Source organism: Osmerus eperlanus, chromosome 2 (genome assembly GCF_963692335.1).
Source record: "Osmerus eperlanus chromosome 2, fOsmEpe2.1, whole genome shotgun sequence".
NCBI classification, from domain to species: domain Eukaryota; kingdom Metazoa; phylum Chordata; class Actinopteri; order Osmeriformes; family Osmeridae; genus Osmerus; species Osmerus eperlanus.
The window spans coordinates 8053524-8067801 of record NC_085019.1 but is presented as its reverse complement, the minus strand read 5'-3'; the positions used below and the strand labels follow the sequence as shown (position 1 = coordinate 8067801).

Genomic DNA, 14278 nt, shown 5'->3' with positions numbered 1-14278 from the left:
AACTAGTATCCAAAGACTAGTTCTATTAGTGAATAACATAAGTACACAGGAAATTCCACAGCTTCATATGTTGTTTCCTGTTGACTGCACAATGCTTTACACAGTGGTCAGATACGTCTATTTACTGTACTTCATGATGAATCATATTGCATTTCAGATAACTATTTGACACACATGTTAGTTAGGTATGTAGGATTGGCATAATAAAAAAAATATTATGTTAAAAAAATGTTATTGGAAAAAAACAGCAGTGTAGTATTTGCAGAATTAACAAGAAGACATAATAAACACGAGGCACCAATAGAATCCTTTTGAGTGACAAAGAAACAGTGTTTACTCAAATTAATAAACCAATAACCTTTTACCAAAAGAAGTTGGGGTGATTTCAATAAGATACAACACATTCTTGCCCTGTAGGTGTTAGGAACAAATTGACTCATTTAGTTCAAGATTTGCTTGTCAAAAAATTCCCACAGCCAACTGCTAGCACTTTGTCTGTACACTGTAGGGGTAAGATGATTGTCTGACTAGACTGATTATGTATGTGTATTAGTAATCATAGGGGTGCCAGACACTGTTTAGAGTATCTGAAAATGTGTGAAGACAAAAGTAGTTATATAGGTTTACTTTTATTAGTTTGGAAGAATTGAAACAACACAATCTCTATTTTATATAATTAAATACTGTATTCATGCAACATAATCTAAAAGCAAAACATAATTGTTTCATATTACATAACTTGATTTTGTGTTGCCTTATGAGATGGCTTTAGATAACTGTCATTTTTCAAAAGAACTATACTAGTCATTGTTGTTTGTCAGCAGCTGTAAGTTAGATGGGTTGTATTGTAAGAAACAGCATGATCTGTGGGAGGGACTGTGTAAATGGCTTATATGGGTTTAGCCTCAAAACCACTTCCCTGCAATGACATGGCGGATGATGACGCTCTAAATTCATACATCATGGTAATGTCCCCCAAAGTATCAGAGATATGGGTGAGTTTATTAATTTCATGAAATCAGAGACGATGGTTTGAAGAATCCTCATTCAAAAAAAGTAAGATTTTGCCAGTTCTACAGTGAGTTATGAGTTTGTGAGTTTGTAAAATAAGTACAATATCTTATTTCTGAAGATACATTTTGTTTAAACAATTTTTAATCACTTTTAATGATGTTGTGACCTTTTATCAGAAATACTTTTCTAGTGAATTAATCAATTCTTCAAATGTTTAAAAGTAATATTGATTAAACAATGGTAATGAGGTTGGAAAAAACTGTTGTTGAACTAGTTCCTCATGGAAGGTCATGGAATCCTATAGATACATTTTTAAAATCTATTGTAATGTTGCTTTGTGTTCATAGTATTTCATCAAATATGTCCCTCTTATAGTATGTAGAGTTGCTAAAGGTAATATGTTAAACACTGTACAGTATTTTATAACAATCTATAAACCATGTATTTTTATTTTAAGGTTGCAGGTACCTTGTACTCAGTTACATTAAGCAGAACAAACATATGTTTCCCAATGGCAATTAAACTACTAGCTATTCATTTGTTGTGGATCCTATCCTGCTTAATTCAAGATGGTAAGAGGACATATTTAAATCCAATATATATATTTCTAGGAAGTCACCTGTTTAACTATTTACTGTAACACTGTCCAAACTTTGTGCTTGTTTTTGCAGCGGAAAGCATCTGTCTTATAAACTGCTGTACAAACATGAACGACTCGCTGAACTGCTCCTGGTCTGGCATAATCTTCAATGAGATGTCACCATCTCCATTGACCCTTGAAGTTGAGTGCAGGTACCTGACATTTATGATTGTGGCCATGCTCATTACAAGCTAATCGCTTCACTCTATTAACGATTCTCAATTTTAATCTAATTGAATGAATCCCCATTTCATGTCTATGTAGAAACAATTAGTATGAATTGTTAATCATAACTCTTGTCTCATACAGGGATTTTGAAGGGGAAATCAATGGCAGCTGTGAAATTATATCCTCGCAAGGCTGGTGCTTAATACGACCAAAGGATTTCTATCTATATGCATCCCTTGGAACAAACTGCGTTTCAAAAATAAAATATTCAGAGAAGCTAAATGTAATGCCCGCTTGTACAAATGATTCATTTTGGAATCTGGCGGATATGGGTGAGTGAAATGTAAAAGTAGTTGGTACTTTCCCTTATGTTGTTTAAGATGAAAAAATTGTATCAATATGATTATTTCTTCTCAGTAGTAATACAACTTTCTTCACTTTTGATGTTTCCCTTTTTAATCTGCCATTAACAGTTACACATTTTTAATCTGGGATTTGGTAGTTTATTTGAATTATTTTATTGAACTTTCCCACATAACCCTCAATCATCAATCATTAATTCTGCCCCATAGTGAAACCCCAGCAGCCATTTAATGTGCATGCAACAAAGACCAAAGAAAGCTACAATATCACTTGGGAGACAGATGATCACTTTGAAAACTTAATGTACAGAGTGCGAATTAGGACAAAAGATGACCCCCTAAAGGTAAACATTGTTTAATGCATGATACCTTAACGAATGATTGTTACTGGAATCACCCCTTGGTATAATGACAAATGTTCTGGAGGGCCACTTAGGCCGGGTTTACACCTTTATAGATATTGAATTGGTTCCACTGCACTCAGGCCAGCCATTAGTAATTGTGGAAAGGAGGACAACTTTTTCCCAACTGGGCCCCTCATCCACAGGGGTGGGGGGTGGAGGAGAGGGTGCGAGTTAACTTATCAATGGGAGGGAGGGCGAGGGGATGCAACTTTACTTAGCATGGGCCCTACCGGGTCCTGGGCCTGGGAACATCTGTACCCTTGGACCCTCCCTGATGACAGGCCTGACTGCACTACAACTGAACAAAAAAATATACAACATTTATATTTCCATTGGAACAGCATGTAGTTTTTAATGCCTGCATGTTGTGTTAATTATCCATCCTGACAGGATCCCATACACTATGTTGTAAGCGAGGACCAGAAGTACTTAACTATAAACTACATACAGTTGCAACAACAGGCTGAATGCATGGTGGATGTACAGGCTAAAGTTGGACCTAATGATATTTACAAAGGCCCCTGGAGTGAATGGAGTTCTACCACAGAACTGGATAAACATACAGGCACAGTATACAGTATTGACATGAAAAGTAAATTCACATTTTAAGATAATCAGTTTGATAACAACAGAAGTTTAGTTTATCCTCATTGTTGTAACTTTAATACTGTGTCCATATTTTTTAGGAGATGATGGTGGAGATGATAGATTATGGTGGAGCCTGATGCTATCATTTGTGTTTGTCCTTGGTGTCCTTAGCCTAATTTACTGCAGAAAACCGTAAGTATTTAGTTTTTTACCTTGGTTAAATATACTTTCAATAGACTGGCTGGGCTATACAACTGACTAGACAAAATATTCTGTTAGGGTCAAGCTAATAGCTCGTTAGAAGAAGTGTCCCAGCTTTTGTCAGATGTTTTTTAATAGAGGTTATTTGACATGTTCATTTTTGGGCTCATGTCTATCCATACCAGTAAATGATTTGATCAACTGCTGTGTTTTTACAGAATGTGTTAGTAGATACTTTCCTGGCATCTCCTCCCACGTTAACAAAAACCCCACAGATGCTTTACTGTGCATGCAAAAGTGCATGTCAGTCAAAGGGCAAGCTGACACAGGAAGTTGCACTGCAAAAGCGAGATACACTATTGATGCAAATATGCTTAAAGTACAAAGGGTTCAGATAGTATAGCTGGAACAGAATCAAATACATATAGCTTCATAAAGCTTCTTAAATATTCTTTGTTTAATAAAATGATTAAATACATGTACGTAAATAATGACAATACTAATAGCAATGTCACTTTAGTGCACACTTTCTTGTTTGAAACGACATGACGTTTTCTTTTCTTCTTTTTTACAGGTCTTGGTTTACAATGAAATACATCCCAAAGCCAGATGCATTTTTCCAGCCACTCTACCATACATATGATGGGGATTTCAAGGTAAGTCAAAACAGAAATATGTAAAACAGAAACAACCATGGCAGTGTAAGTCCCAGCGATTAAGATGAGAAGTGCGTGAAATCTTTCAGTTTTGCAGGTGTTTAAACAAGTGTTTTTCAACTCAAACAGGCTGTAGGCGGATCATTAAATGACAAGCATACATTACCAGTGCAGTTGACCCCCTTGATGGAAAATACCATGAAATGAAACAAACACTTTCCTGTTTCCAGTTTAAATATAGCCCACGGGGGGTTTCCATCCGAAAGTCTTGACAAAAATACATCAAGACTTTGAACCTGTTTTTATCTCAGCTAAAAGTAAACTTGTTGTTAGCTTAGCACAATTACTGGAGGGTGGGAGTAATCACTAACTCTTATCAAAAGCAGCAGAAATAAAAATACAGAACTGATCCCTTCGGAAGTACCACCCCCCCTTTTTTCTTTAAAAGTCTTTGTGTGTGCATGCTCACAATACGTAACTATTTGCTCAAATAACCTTCTTAACTTCTATGAAGATCTTCATATAATCACTTAAAAATCTTTTTAGTATGAGGTTCGCAGTTCTCTAGATGCTTGTCAATACAGGACACCAAAGCTTTGAGCTTCATCCACCCAAAAACTGGAACTTTGTCCATCCACAGATATACAGTACCTGTCTGCAGAGCACCAACACTTTTTTCTCTCTTTGGAACTTTTGGGCCAATGCTGCAAAGCATTGGCCCAAATGTGGGACAAAGCTGATGTTCAGCTTTGTCCCACAAACACACATGAGTAATTGTTCCTTTTATTTGCATCTGTTGTAATGGTATCAAGTCAGTTGTCCAGCCCAGCCAGTTTATTAAATGTTTGTTATGAAGCCATGAGTTAATCAAAAGTATATATTACAAGCTGCGAGACCTGGAGGCAGAGCTGCTAAAGCCCTTAACCTAGCAATATATTCCCACCCCAAACTGTAAACAAAATAGGGGAGAAATGCATCCATCGGATTCCTTTCTTTGTGGACAGTCGTTTCTGTCAAATCATTCAAAACATTTTAAAACAAGAAAACAAACTAACTACGAACCAGAATCTATGTCTGTGTGTGTGTCTATCAGTCTGTGACTCAATTATCTCAAGAACTGGTCATTGTATGAAGTTGAAATGAGACAGATGTATGGCTCAGGGCTCAAGGACATGCAGTGTAGCACAACACCAGTGATTTAAAATCACCATGCCACACCATGTTTATATGCAATTACACAAATATCCAGCAGAGAGAGCTGAAGTTCACAGCCAAACGTAGCCAAAGCCAGAGAACTAGAAAATATCTTTGTCACTCAAAGAAAGAGTTGCACCTAACAAACAGCACATAGTTTAATACATCAAATCATATTTTATTGCTCAGTCTGTTGCTTGTTTGTTGAAAGTGTGATAACAGGAAAATGTTGTTTTCATGGGCATGAAGGAATTCATGTAATCGTTTTAAGGGGATTCACATATTAACTAGACAGGGTACAATTTCTGGGGAAATTGTAGGGTGTGCTTGCTTGCGTCGGTTGCACAGGGGTCAGTTTTTGAATGACATTTTTACAACTGATATTTCTGTATATTTTATATAAAAATGCATACAATTATTTATAAAGATTACATAGATTTAAAAGCATTTTTTTTGCTGCTCATTTACAACTGAAAATACGAGTGAAGTGTAGAATGAAATAGATGTCTTCTCATTTCCCCTGCAAGAGGCAGCCTCATCGTTGAATCAAAACGAATAAATTTGGCAGACCGGTGTAAAAATTGACCTAATCTCTATGACTTAAACGTCCTTTTAAGTTTTTCCCTTCTCGTGATATTTTAAGGAATTTAGCCTACTCATATTGCATTCATTCATGAATAAAGAACCCCCTTTGAAGATTATTCTACGACGTTACCGGCAGTAGAAGATGGAATCGCGATTCAAACAGTACCATCTGCTAACTGAAAATATGCCCCCAAAAACGTAAATAAGCTTGACATTTATTTAGTGGAAAATCGCTTTCATAAAAAGCTCACTGGTAGCGATCATTGTCAGTAACAACGCCAAGTGCGATATAGCCCTGTGTGGAGAGCTGCCCCGGTAAATTGTACTACTACGGTACAGTACTAGACTACTGCTGTGTTCGTCTTATTTAACGTCTGATTTAACGTTCCGTTGTACGGTTTAGGCTGAAATTAATTATTTTCATGAACAGATTGACAAAGTTTAGGCTGTGGCAATGAAGTTAAGGTTAGTAGTTAGATAGATTTTTGATTTAAGTAAGGGGAGTGCCGAACATGTTCTGTCGCCGTTTGACTTCCTAAACAGCTGTGTAGATGTTTTTGTAGTGTGTCTCGCGTAAGCCAGAGCCATAGAAAAAGAGAGTTGCGACACGCTTTGATCTCGTCGACACGTGATCACGTGGTTCATGTAGCTCGCTGTAGTTCCAAAAAACCCCACTGCTGTCAACCGGTTTGAATGGTTTTCAATGAAGCTGGCCAACGGAAGTCGCTTTCTCAGGCAAATGATGAATGAAACAGGCTCGGTTAAAGAAATCCGATATTCTGGCTATCTTCAGCAGACTCGTATCTACAAAAGGCAGTCCTCCCTGACGTGTTTGGTGTAGAATGGAGTGAAATACAACATTGTGAACACTCACTGCCAGTGAAACACAGGAAAAAAGCTAGAGCTTTTTTGTCACGTGGTTCCGGTAGCTCCCTGTAGTTAAACAAAACCCCCACTGCTGTCAACCTGTTTGAATTAGTGATGGGCATTCCGGCTCTTTTTCGTGAGCCGGCTCGTATGGCTCGGCTCAGCTCACCACAAAGAGACGGCTCTTTTGGCTCCCGAACGGCTCTTTAAAAAATACATGTTTTAACTATGAATTTGACTATGATGGGTGTGAAAACAATTTGAATTAAATTATGAAATGAAATCATACTCGACCGTAACCACATATCTTTAAAAATGCATTGATTTGTCATGGCTCTCCTCCGAGTTTTGACTGGCCCTCCCTCATGCAGGATTGACAGGAACAGAATGTGAGGATGATCGTGTGCGCCTTTAAGCCTACAAGTATTTTTTTGTTGTTCTTTGAATTAGTCAATTATTTTAAATACAATTAAAATTCATTATTTCATAATCATTTAGTTTTTATAGGCTGTATTAATCTATTAAAAATAGAGTCGGCTCTTCAGATATGCGAGCCAGCTCCCGACGTTCACCTTCAAGAGCCAGCTCTTAGAGACGGATCGTTCGCGAACGACCCATCACTAGTTTGAATGGTTTTCGGCGGGACAGACAGCAGCACAATCTCGGTTCACGGACATTTTCGGTATATTAACACATAATGTCAATTGGTTACTGGTGTGTTGTATCGTGTATGTCTGATACTTTATTAACATGTATGTATTACATTAACTTATACATAACTCAATATTGTGAAGCAGAGCTAGAAATGGCTATGCTTGCTCTACTGTACAAACTGTACTGTACAGTGTATGGTACAGTTTGGTATGTACATACTGTACATACCAAACAGTAGCCTAATGAGGACTATATTGTTCCACTTAACGTTTAACCTTAGACGGTTGAAGTAAATGGGTCTTGTTAAACGTTTTTTTATTCATCAGCCCACTTACAATTTAGCCTACCACATTAACAACACTTATATTTGTAGTACTTGATGCAAGTTGAATCTAACCATTATCACCAGCAACTGCTCAATTTAAGACAAGGAGTTTGGTAAATAGAACAGAATAAACAAGGCAACCAACTGCATTCAATAAAACATTTTATTGTACAATATGTCCTGTGTTCTTCCACTCCTTTTGTTTGTAGTGATCCGGTGATCTTCTGGCTATGATACATGTACAGCTAGCTAGAGTAAAAGTGTTGCTTACTCCAACTGCATTTAAAATCTAACAAGCTTACGATAAACTTTAACTAAAGCTGGCTATATAAAACACTACTAATAACAATTGATATGTGGTGGTCGAAATATGAAAAAATGCAGGATTTTCGTGAATTTACCAGCTAACTTGCTTCGGACCACTTAATTTGCAATTCATTGTTGCTAGCTCTACTAACTAGGCTAATAAGAGCTATATATAGAAGACTTACTTTGTATGCCAACGAACACCAATAATTAGAACTAATTTGACAGACTATAAGCCAACTGACTTCTGGTTATGATACACGTGCTCTCTAGCTAGCTTCAGTAAAAGTGTTGCTTATGTTAGATACTAGCTAGACCGTCTAGCTCTAACTGCGTTTCGAATCAAACAAGATATAATCTTACGATAAACTTTATCTAAAGCTAGCTATATGAAATACTACTAATAACAATTGATATGTGGTGGTAAAAATATGAAAAAATGAAGGATTTTCATCAATTTACCAGCTAACTTGCTTCGGAGACACTGATAATGAATGGGGTTGAACTGTGGAAAATGCAATGTTTGGAACTACAGGTCGCATGTGACACGCTTTACTTCCGCATTCCTCGATAACAATGGGAGTCTATGGAAGTGTCGCAACTCTTTTTCTATGGCTCTGGCGTAAGCTACAGCGTTTCAGTGAGCAACACTGGTTTGAAACCACAGGTAATGATAATTTCACCCACAAATCGTTTACTTGTAATGTAATGTCATAATAAATCCTACAACGAAAATGTATTTGTGAGGAATGTTTATTTTAACGATTGAAAACAGATGCATCATAGACCACTGTAGTATGTGTTGCCCGGGCAACAGAGGCTAATGTCATGATGCTAATACTTCAGTGACATAGTAGACTACCGTTTCCGAAAGTAGATGTACTTCCTTCATAAAATCAGCTTATATTGTACATTACACGTCACAATTGTGTGTCATATCACAAAGTAAAATTAGTTGATAGTTATCACCCTGGCCTCTTTGCTTGTGGCGTTTCTGCAGCTGCCTTGCAGTAAAGCAGTTAGCTTAGCTATCTCCCAGAAGTTAATGAGCTGCTAAACTAATGTTCTGCTAGAGGTAGTCACGCGAGTTTTCGTGACGTTAGTGACGTAAGTAGTGTCATTGACTGTGGCTAGCAAGTTAGCCACCATTAGCTTCACTTTTCGCCACAAAAACGTAATTTCCACTTAAACCATGCAACGGAACGTAAATCCCAATAGAAGCAACTCAATCGCTACCAAGACGAAACTTTTGACACCTAGGTTGTCTATGTAGGCCAAATATTGACTGAGTTTTAGGGGGGCAAAAAGAATAATAAAAATAATAATATATATGTGAGAGAACAAAGGTTGTGCCCTTGCCGAAGGCAAAGCACACCCAATGAAAATCTGTGATGGACTTCAGCGGAAGCTCTATTTCATCGGATGTGGCATTGACTTGAAAAAATGTTCCGTGCATATTTGTGGGCCTTATCTTGCTCAACTGGTGTCAGTGCTCAGGGTTGCGCAATAGGATATCCTCCATCAAAGGCACAGTGTTTGATGTACAGTTTTAATACGAAACACATAAAAAATTATAATGATGTACTTGTTCATTACAGCTTGCTAACAATGTCTCTTAGACATCGTAGACCTTACTGCACCCATATGAGTTATCATTCATTCTGTTTGTCGCAGAAATGGGTCAGACCGATCTTCAGTGAGTCTGACCACTTGATGATGAACACACCTGTTCAAGAGATGCCCGTGAAGCAGTTGGAAGTCATCATGCTGACCTGTGGGAGCATAAAAGAGAGAAGCAGTGAGGACAACCAGGGAAACGGTAGACACGGTATCGTCTCCCTACTCAGCCTGGCACCCCACAGTTCCTCGTTACTCTACTTCAGTGGGGCAAGCGGACATAGCACTGGTCACTCAGCTGGCCACATCTCTATCCATACTGTGACCACATCTGGGGAGGAGGAGGCCACATTAGGAGGCAGCACAAATAGTTTGGGCAGCAAGTTTAAAACTTCAATGGATTGCAATATGGATAACGAAGAAAGGTTATCTGTACAGAAAGGAAGACGATCATCGATTTGTTCATCAGCTGTTGAGTGGCAGCCACAAGCCCAACACATAGAACCTGAGCAAATTTCACTGGACTCCTTCTGCTCTAATGAACCGTCGGATGATGGCTATCCCAGGGTGGACTTGGACACCATTGATAGTGGCTTTATGGAGTCAGACTGCGGCCCCCCAATTAATTCAGACTTTGATAATGTGGAGCAAATTAACTCATCTTTACTGAGTGGAGCAGAAAGCTCAAACTATGTCAAGCAATGGATGATTTGCAACACCGTGGAGGGAAATCCTGACAACCCACAGAAGCACAGTACATCCACCCCTTAAGCCCCTCTGAACTGTAGAGAAAAAAACTATCCAAAATATTGAAGACCATTGTTTTGCATATCATTGTTTTATTGACTTCGTAACTGCTTGTGTGAACTAAATAATGTTTTTCTATTGTTATTAATCTTTCGTCAAATAGTTTAACATTATTTATAGTGCAACGTTTGGTATATTAGGATATTGTAGTGTTTTGTATCTGATACAGAGATTTAAAAAAAAAAATACATTAAAGAATTTTGTTGATGTTGAGTTCTTAGCATGTTATTATGCATTAATGTTTGATAGGGACATGTGTGTGCATATTCCAATTGTTTTACACAAATTCAACATACATTTATCAAATTCAGCTTTACAAATGAAAAGATGTGTGTTGGTGAGTTTGTGACAATAAAAGTACCTATTATATATGTTTATCTAGACATTATCACGCAAACAATTTCAGTTTCACTATTATCACTAAACTGCTTGCCACATGCCGTGCATGGTTAAAAACAATACGATACAATCTTAAATGTGATCACATGACCATACTTTGGTGGTGCATATTAATCTGGCTCTGGTTTTCACACTCTACTCTTTAGTAGATCTATTGCATGAAAAGGAACAAGGTAGTGCTTTACTTTATCACTGAATTACACGATGTATGAACTTTCAGTCTTAACTGTATTGTTAATTCATTTGTCATTAATGTCAATTTGATTGGGCAATATATACATACCAACTGAATTTCAATACAAACGATATGAGAGATGTTAATGTTTTTACATGATGAAAGTCAAGACGCAACGGAACGTAAATCCCAATAGAAGCAACTCAATCGCTACCAAGACGAAACTTTTGACACCTAGGTTGTCTATGTAGGCCAAATATTGACTTGAGTTTTAGGGGGGCAAAAAGAATAATAAAAATAATAATATATATGTGAGAGAACAAAGGTTGTGCCCTTGCCGTAGGCAAAGCACACCCAATGAAAATCTGTGATGGACTTCAGCGGAAGCTCTATTTCATCGGATGTGGCATTGACTTGAAAAAATGTTCCGTGCATATTTGTGGGCCTTATCTTGCTCAACTGGTGTCAGTGCTCAGGGTTGCGCAATAGGATATCCTCCATCGAAGGCACAGTGTTTGATGCACAGTTTTAATACGAAGCACATAAAAAATTATAATGATGTACTTGTTCATTACAGCTTGCTAACAATGTCTCTTAGACATCGTAGACCTTACTGCACCCATATGAGTTATCATTCATTCTGTTTGTCGCAGAAATGGGTCAGACCGATCTTCAGTGAGTCTGACCACTTGATGATGAACACACCTGTTCAAGAGATGCCCGTGAAGCAGTTGGAAGTCATCATGCTGACCTGTGGGAGCATAAAAGAGAGAAGCAGTGAGGACAACCAGGGAAACGGTAGACACGGTATCGTCTCCCTACTCAGCCTGGCACCCCACAGTTCCTCGTTACTCTACTTCAGTGGGGCAAGCGGGCATAGCACTGGTCACTCAGCTGGCCACATCTCTATCCATACTGTGACCACACCTGGGGAGGAGGAGGCCACATTAGGAGGCAGCACAAATAGTTTGGGCAGCAAGTTTAAAACTTCAATGGATTGCAATATGGATAACGAAGAAAGGTTATCTGTACAGAAAGGAAGACGATCATCGATTTGTTCATCAGCTGTTGAGTGGCAGCCACAAGCCCAACACATAGAACCTGAGCAAATTTCACTGGACTCCTTCTGCTCTAATGAACCGTCGGATGATGGCTATCCCAGGGTGGACTTGGACACCATTGATAGTGGATTTATGGAGTCAGACTGCAGCCCCCCAATTAATTCAGACTTTGATAATGTGGAGCAAATTAACTCCTCTTTACTGAGTGGAGCAGAAAGCTCAAACTATGTCAAGCAATGGATGATTTGCAACACCGTGGAGGGAAATCCTGACAACCCACAGAAGCACAGTACATCCACCCCTTAAGCCCCTCTGAACTGTAGAGAAAAAAACTATCCAAAATATTGAAGACCATTGTTTTGCATATAATTGTTTTATTGACTTCGTAACTGCTTGTGTGAACTAAATAATGTTTTTCTATTGTTATTAATCTTTCGTCAAATAGTTTAACATTATTTATAGTGCAACGTTTGGTATATTAGGATATTGTAGTGTTTTGTATCTGATACAGAGATTTAAAAAAAAAAATACATTAAAGAATTTTGTTGATGTTGAGTTCTTAGCATGTTATTATGCATTAATGTTTGATAGGGACATGTGTGTGCATATTCCAATTGTTTTACACAAATTCAACATACATTTATCAAATTCAGCTTTACAAATGAAAAGATGTGTGTTGGTGAGTTTGTGACAATAAAAGTACCTATTATATATGTTTATCTAGACATTATCACGCAAACAATTTCAGTTTCACTATTATCACTAAACTGCTTGCCACATGCCGTGCATGGTTAAAAACAATACGATACAATCTTAAATGTGATCACATGACCATACTTTGGTGGTGCATATTAATCTGGCTCTGGTTTTCACACTCTACTCTTTAGTAGATCTATTGCATGAAAAGGAACAAGGTAGTGCTTTACTTTATCACTGAATTACACGATGTATGAACTTTCAGTCTTAACTGTATTGTTAATTCATTTGTCATTAATGTCAATTTGATTGGGCAATATATACATACCAACTGAATTTCAATACAAACGATATGAGAGATGTTAATGTTTTTACATGATGAAAGTCAAGACGCAACGGAACGTAAATCCCAATAGAAGCAACTCAATCGCTACCAAGACGAAACTTTTGACACCTAGGTTGTCTATGTAGGCCAAATATTGACTTGAGTTTTAGGGGGGCAAAAAGAATAATAAAAATAATAATATATATGTGAGAGAACAAAGGTTGTGCCCTTGCCGTAGGCAAAGCACACCCAATGAAAATCTGTGATGGACTTCAGCGGAAGCTCTATTTCATCGGATGTGGCATTGACTTGAAAAAATGTTCCGTGCATATTTGTGGGCCTTATCTTGCTCAACTGGTGTCAGTGCTCAGGGTTGCGCAATAGGATATCCTCCATCGAAGGCACAGTGTTTGATGCACAGTTTTAATACGAAGCACATAAAAAATTATAATGATGTACTTGTTCATTACAGCTTGCTAACAATGTCTCTTAGACATCGTAGACCTTACTGCACCCATATGAGTTATCATTCATTCTGTTTGTCGCAGAAATGGGTCAGACCGATCTTCAGTGAGTCTGACCACTTGATGATGAACACACCTGTTCAAGAGATGCCCGTGAAGCAGTTGGAAGTCATCATGCTGACCTGTGGGAGCATAAAAGAGAGAAGCAGTGAGGACAACCAGGGAAACGGTAGACACGGTATCGTCTCCCTACTCAGCCTGGCACCCCACAGTTCCTCGTTACTCTACTTCAGTGGGGCAAGCGGGCATAGCACTGGTCACTCAGCTGGCCACATCTCTATCCATACTGTGACCACACCTGGGGAGGAGGAGGCCACATTAGGAGGCAGCACAAATAGTTTGGGCAGCAAGTTTAAAACTTCAATGGATTGCAATATGGATAACGAAGAAAGGTTATCTGTACAGAAAGGAAGACGATCATCGATTTGTTCATCAGCTGTTGAGTGGCAGCCACAAGCCCAACACATAGAACCTGAGCAAATTTCACTGGACTCCTTCTGCTCTAATGAACCGTCGGATGATGGCTATCCCAGGGTGGACTTGGACACCATTGATAGTGGCTTTATGGAGTCAGACTGCGGCCCCCCAATTAATTCAGACTTTGATAATGTGGAGCAAATTAACTCATCTTTACTGAGTGGAGCAGAAAGCTCAAACTATGTCAAGCAATGGATGATTTGCAACACCGTGGAGGGAAATCCTGACAACCC

The 14278-nt window shown here is 38.3% G+C and overlaps 2 protein-coding genes across 2 annotated transcripts; both read left to right on the top strand.

Annotated features, from left to right (window-relative positions):
• Nucleotides 1-982: 982 nt before the first annotated feature.
• On the top strand, nt 983-10732 carry LOC134011184 (uncharacterized). Its single transcript, XM_062450685.1, has 9 exons — nt 983-1056; nt 1472-1586; nt 1686-1806; nt 1964-2154; nt 2395-2528; nt 2979-3180; nt 3275-3368; nt 3952-4033; nt 9639-10732. Exons 2-9 carry the CDS (start codon nt 1526-1528, stop codon nt 10350-10352), a joined length of 1599 nt encoding a protein of 532 aa, XP_062306669.1. The 5' UTR covers nt 983-1056; nt 1472-1525; the 3' UTR covers nt 10353-10732.
• Nucleotides 10733-11388: 656 nt separating this feature from the next.
• LOC134037696 (uncharacterized) lies at nt 11389-12709 on the top strand. Its single transcript, XM_062483164.1, has one exon. It carries the CDS (start codon nt 11481-11483, stop codon nt 12327-12329), a length of 849 nt encoding a protein of 282 aa, XP_062339148.1. The 5' UTR covers nt 11389-11480; the 3' UTR covers nt 12330-12709.
• The last annotated feature ends 1569 nt before the right edge of the window (nt 12710-14278 follow it).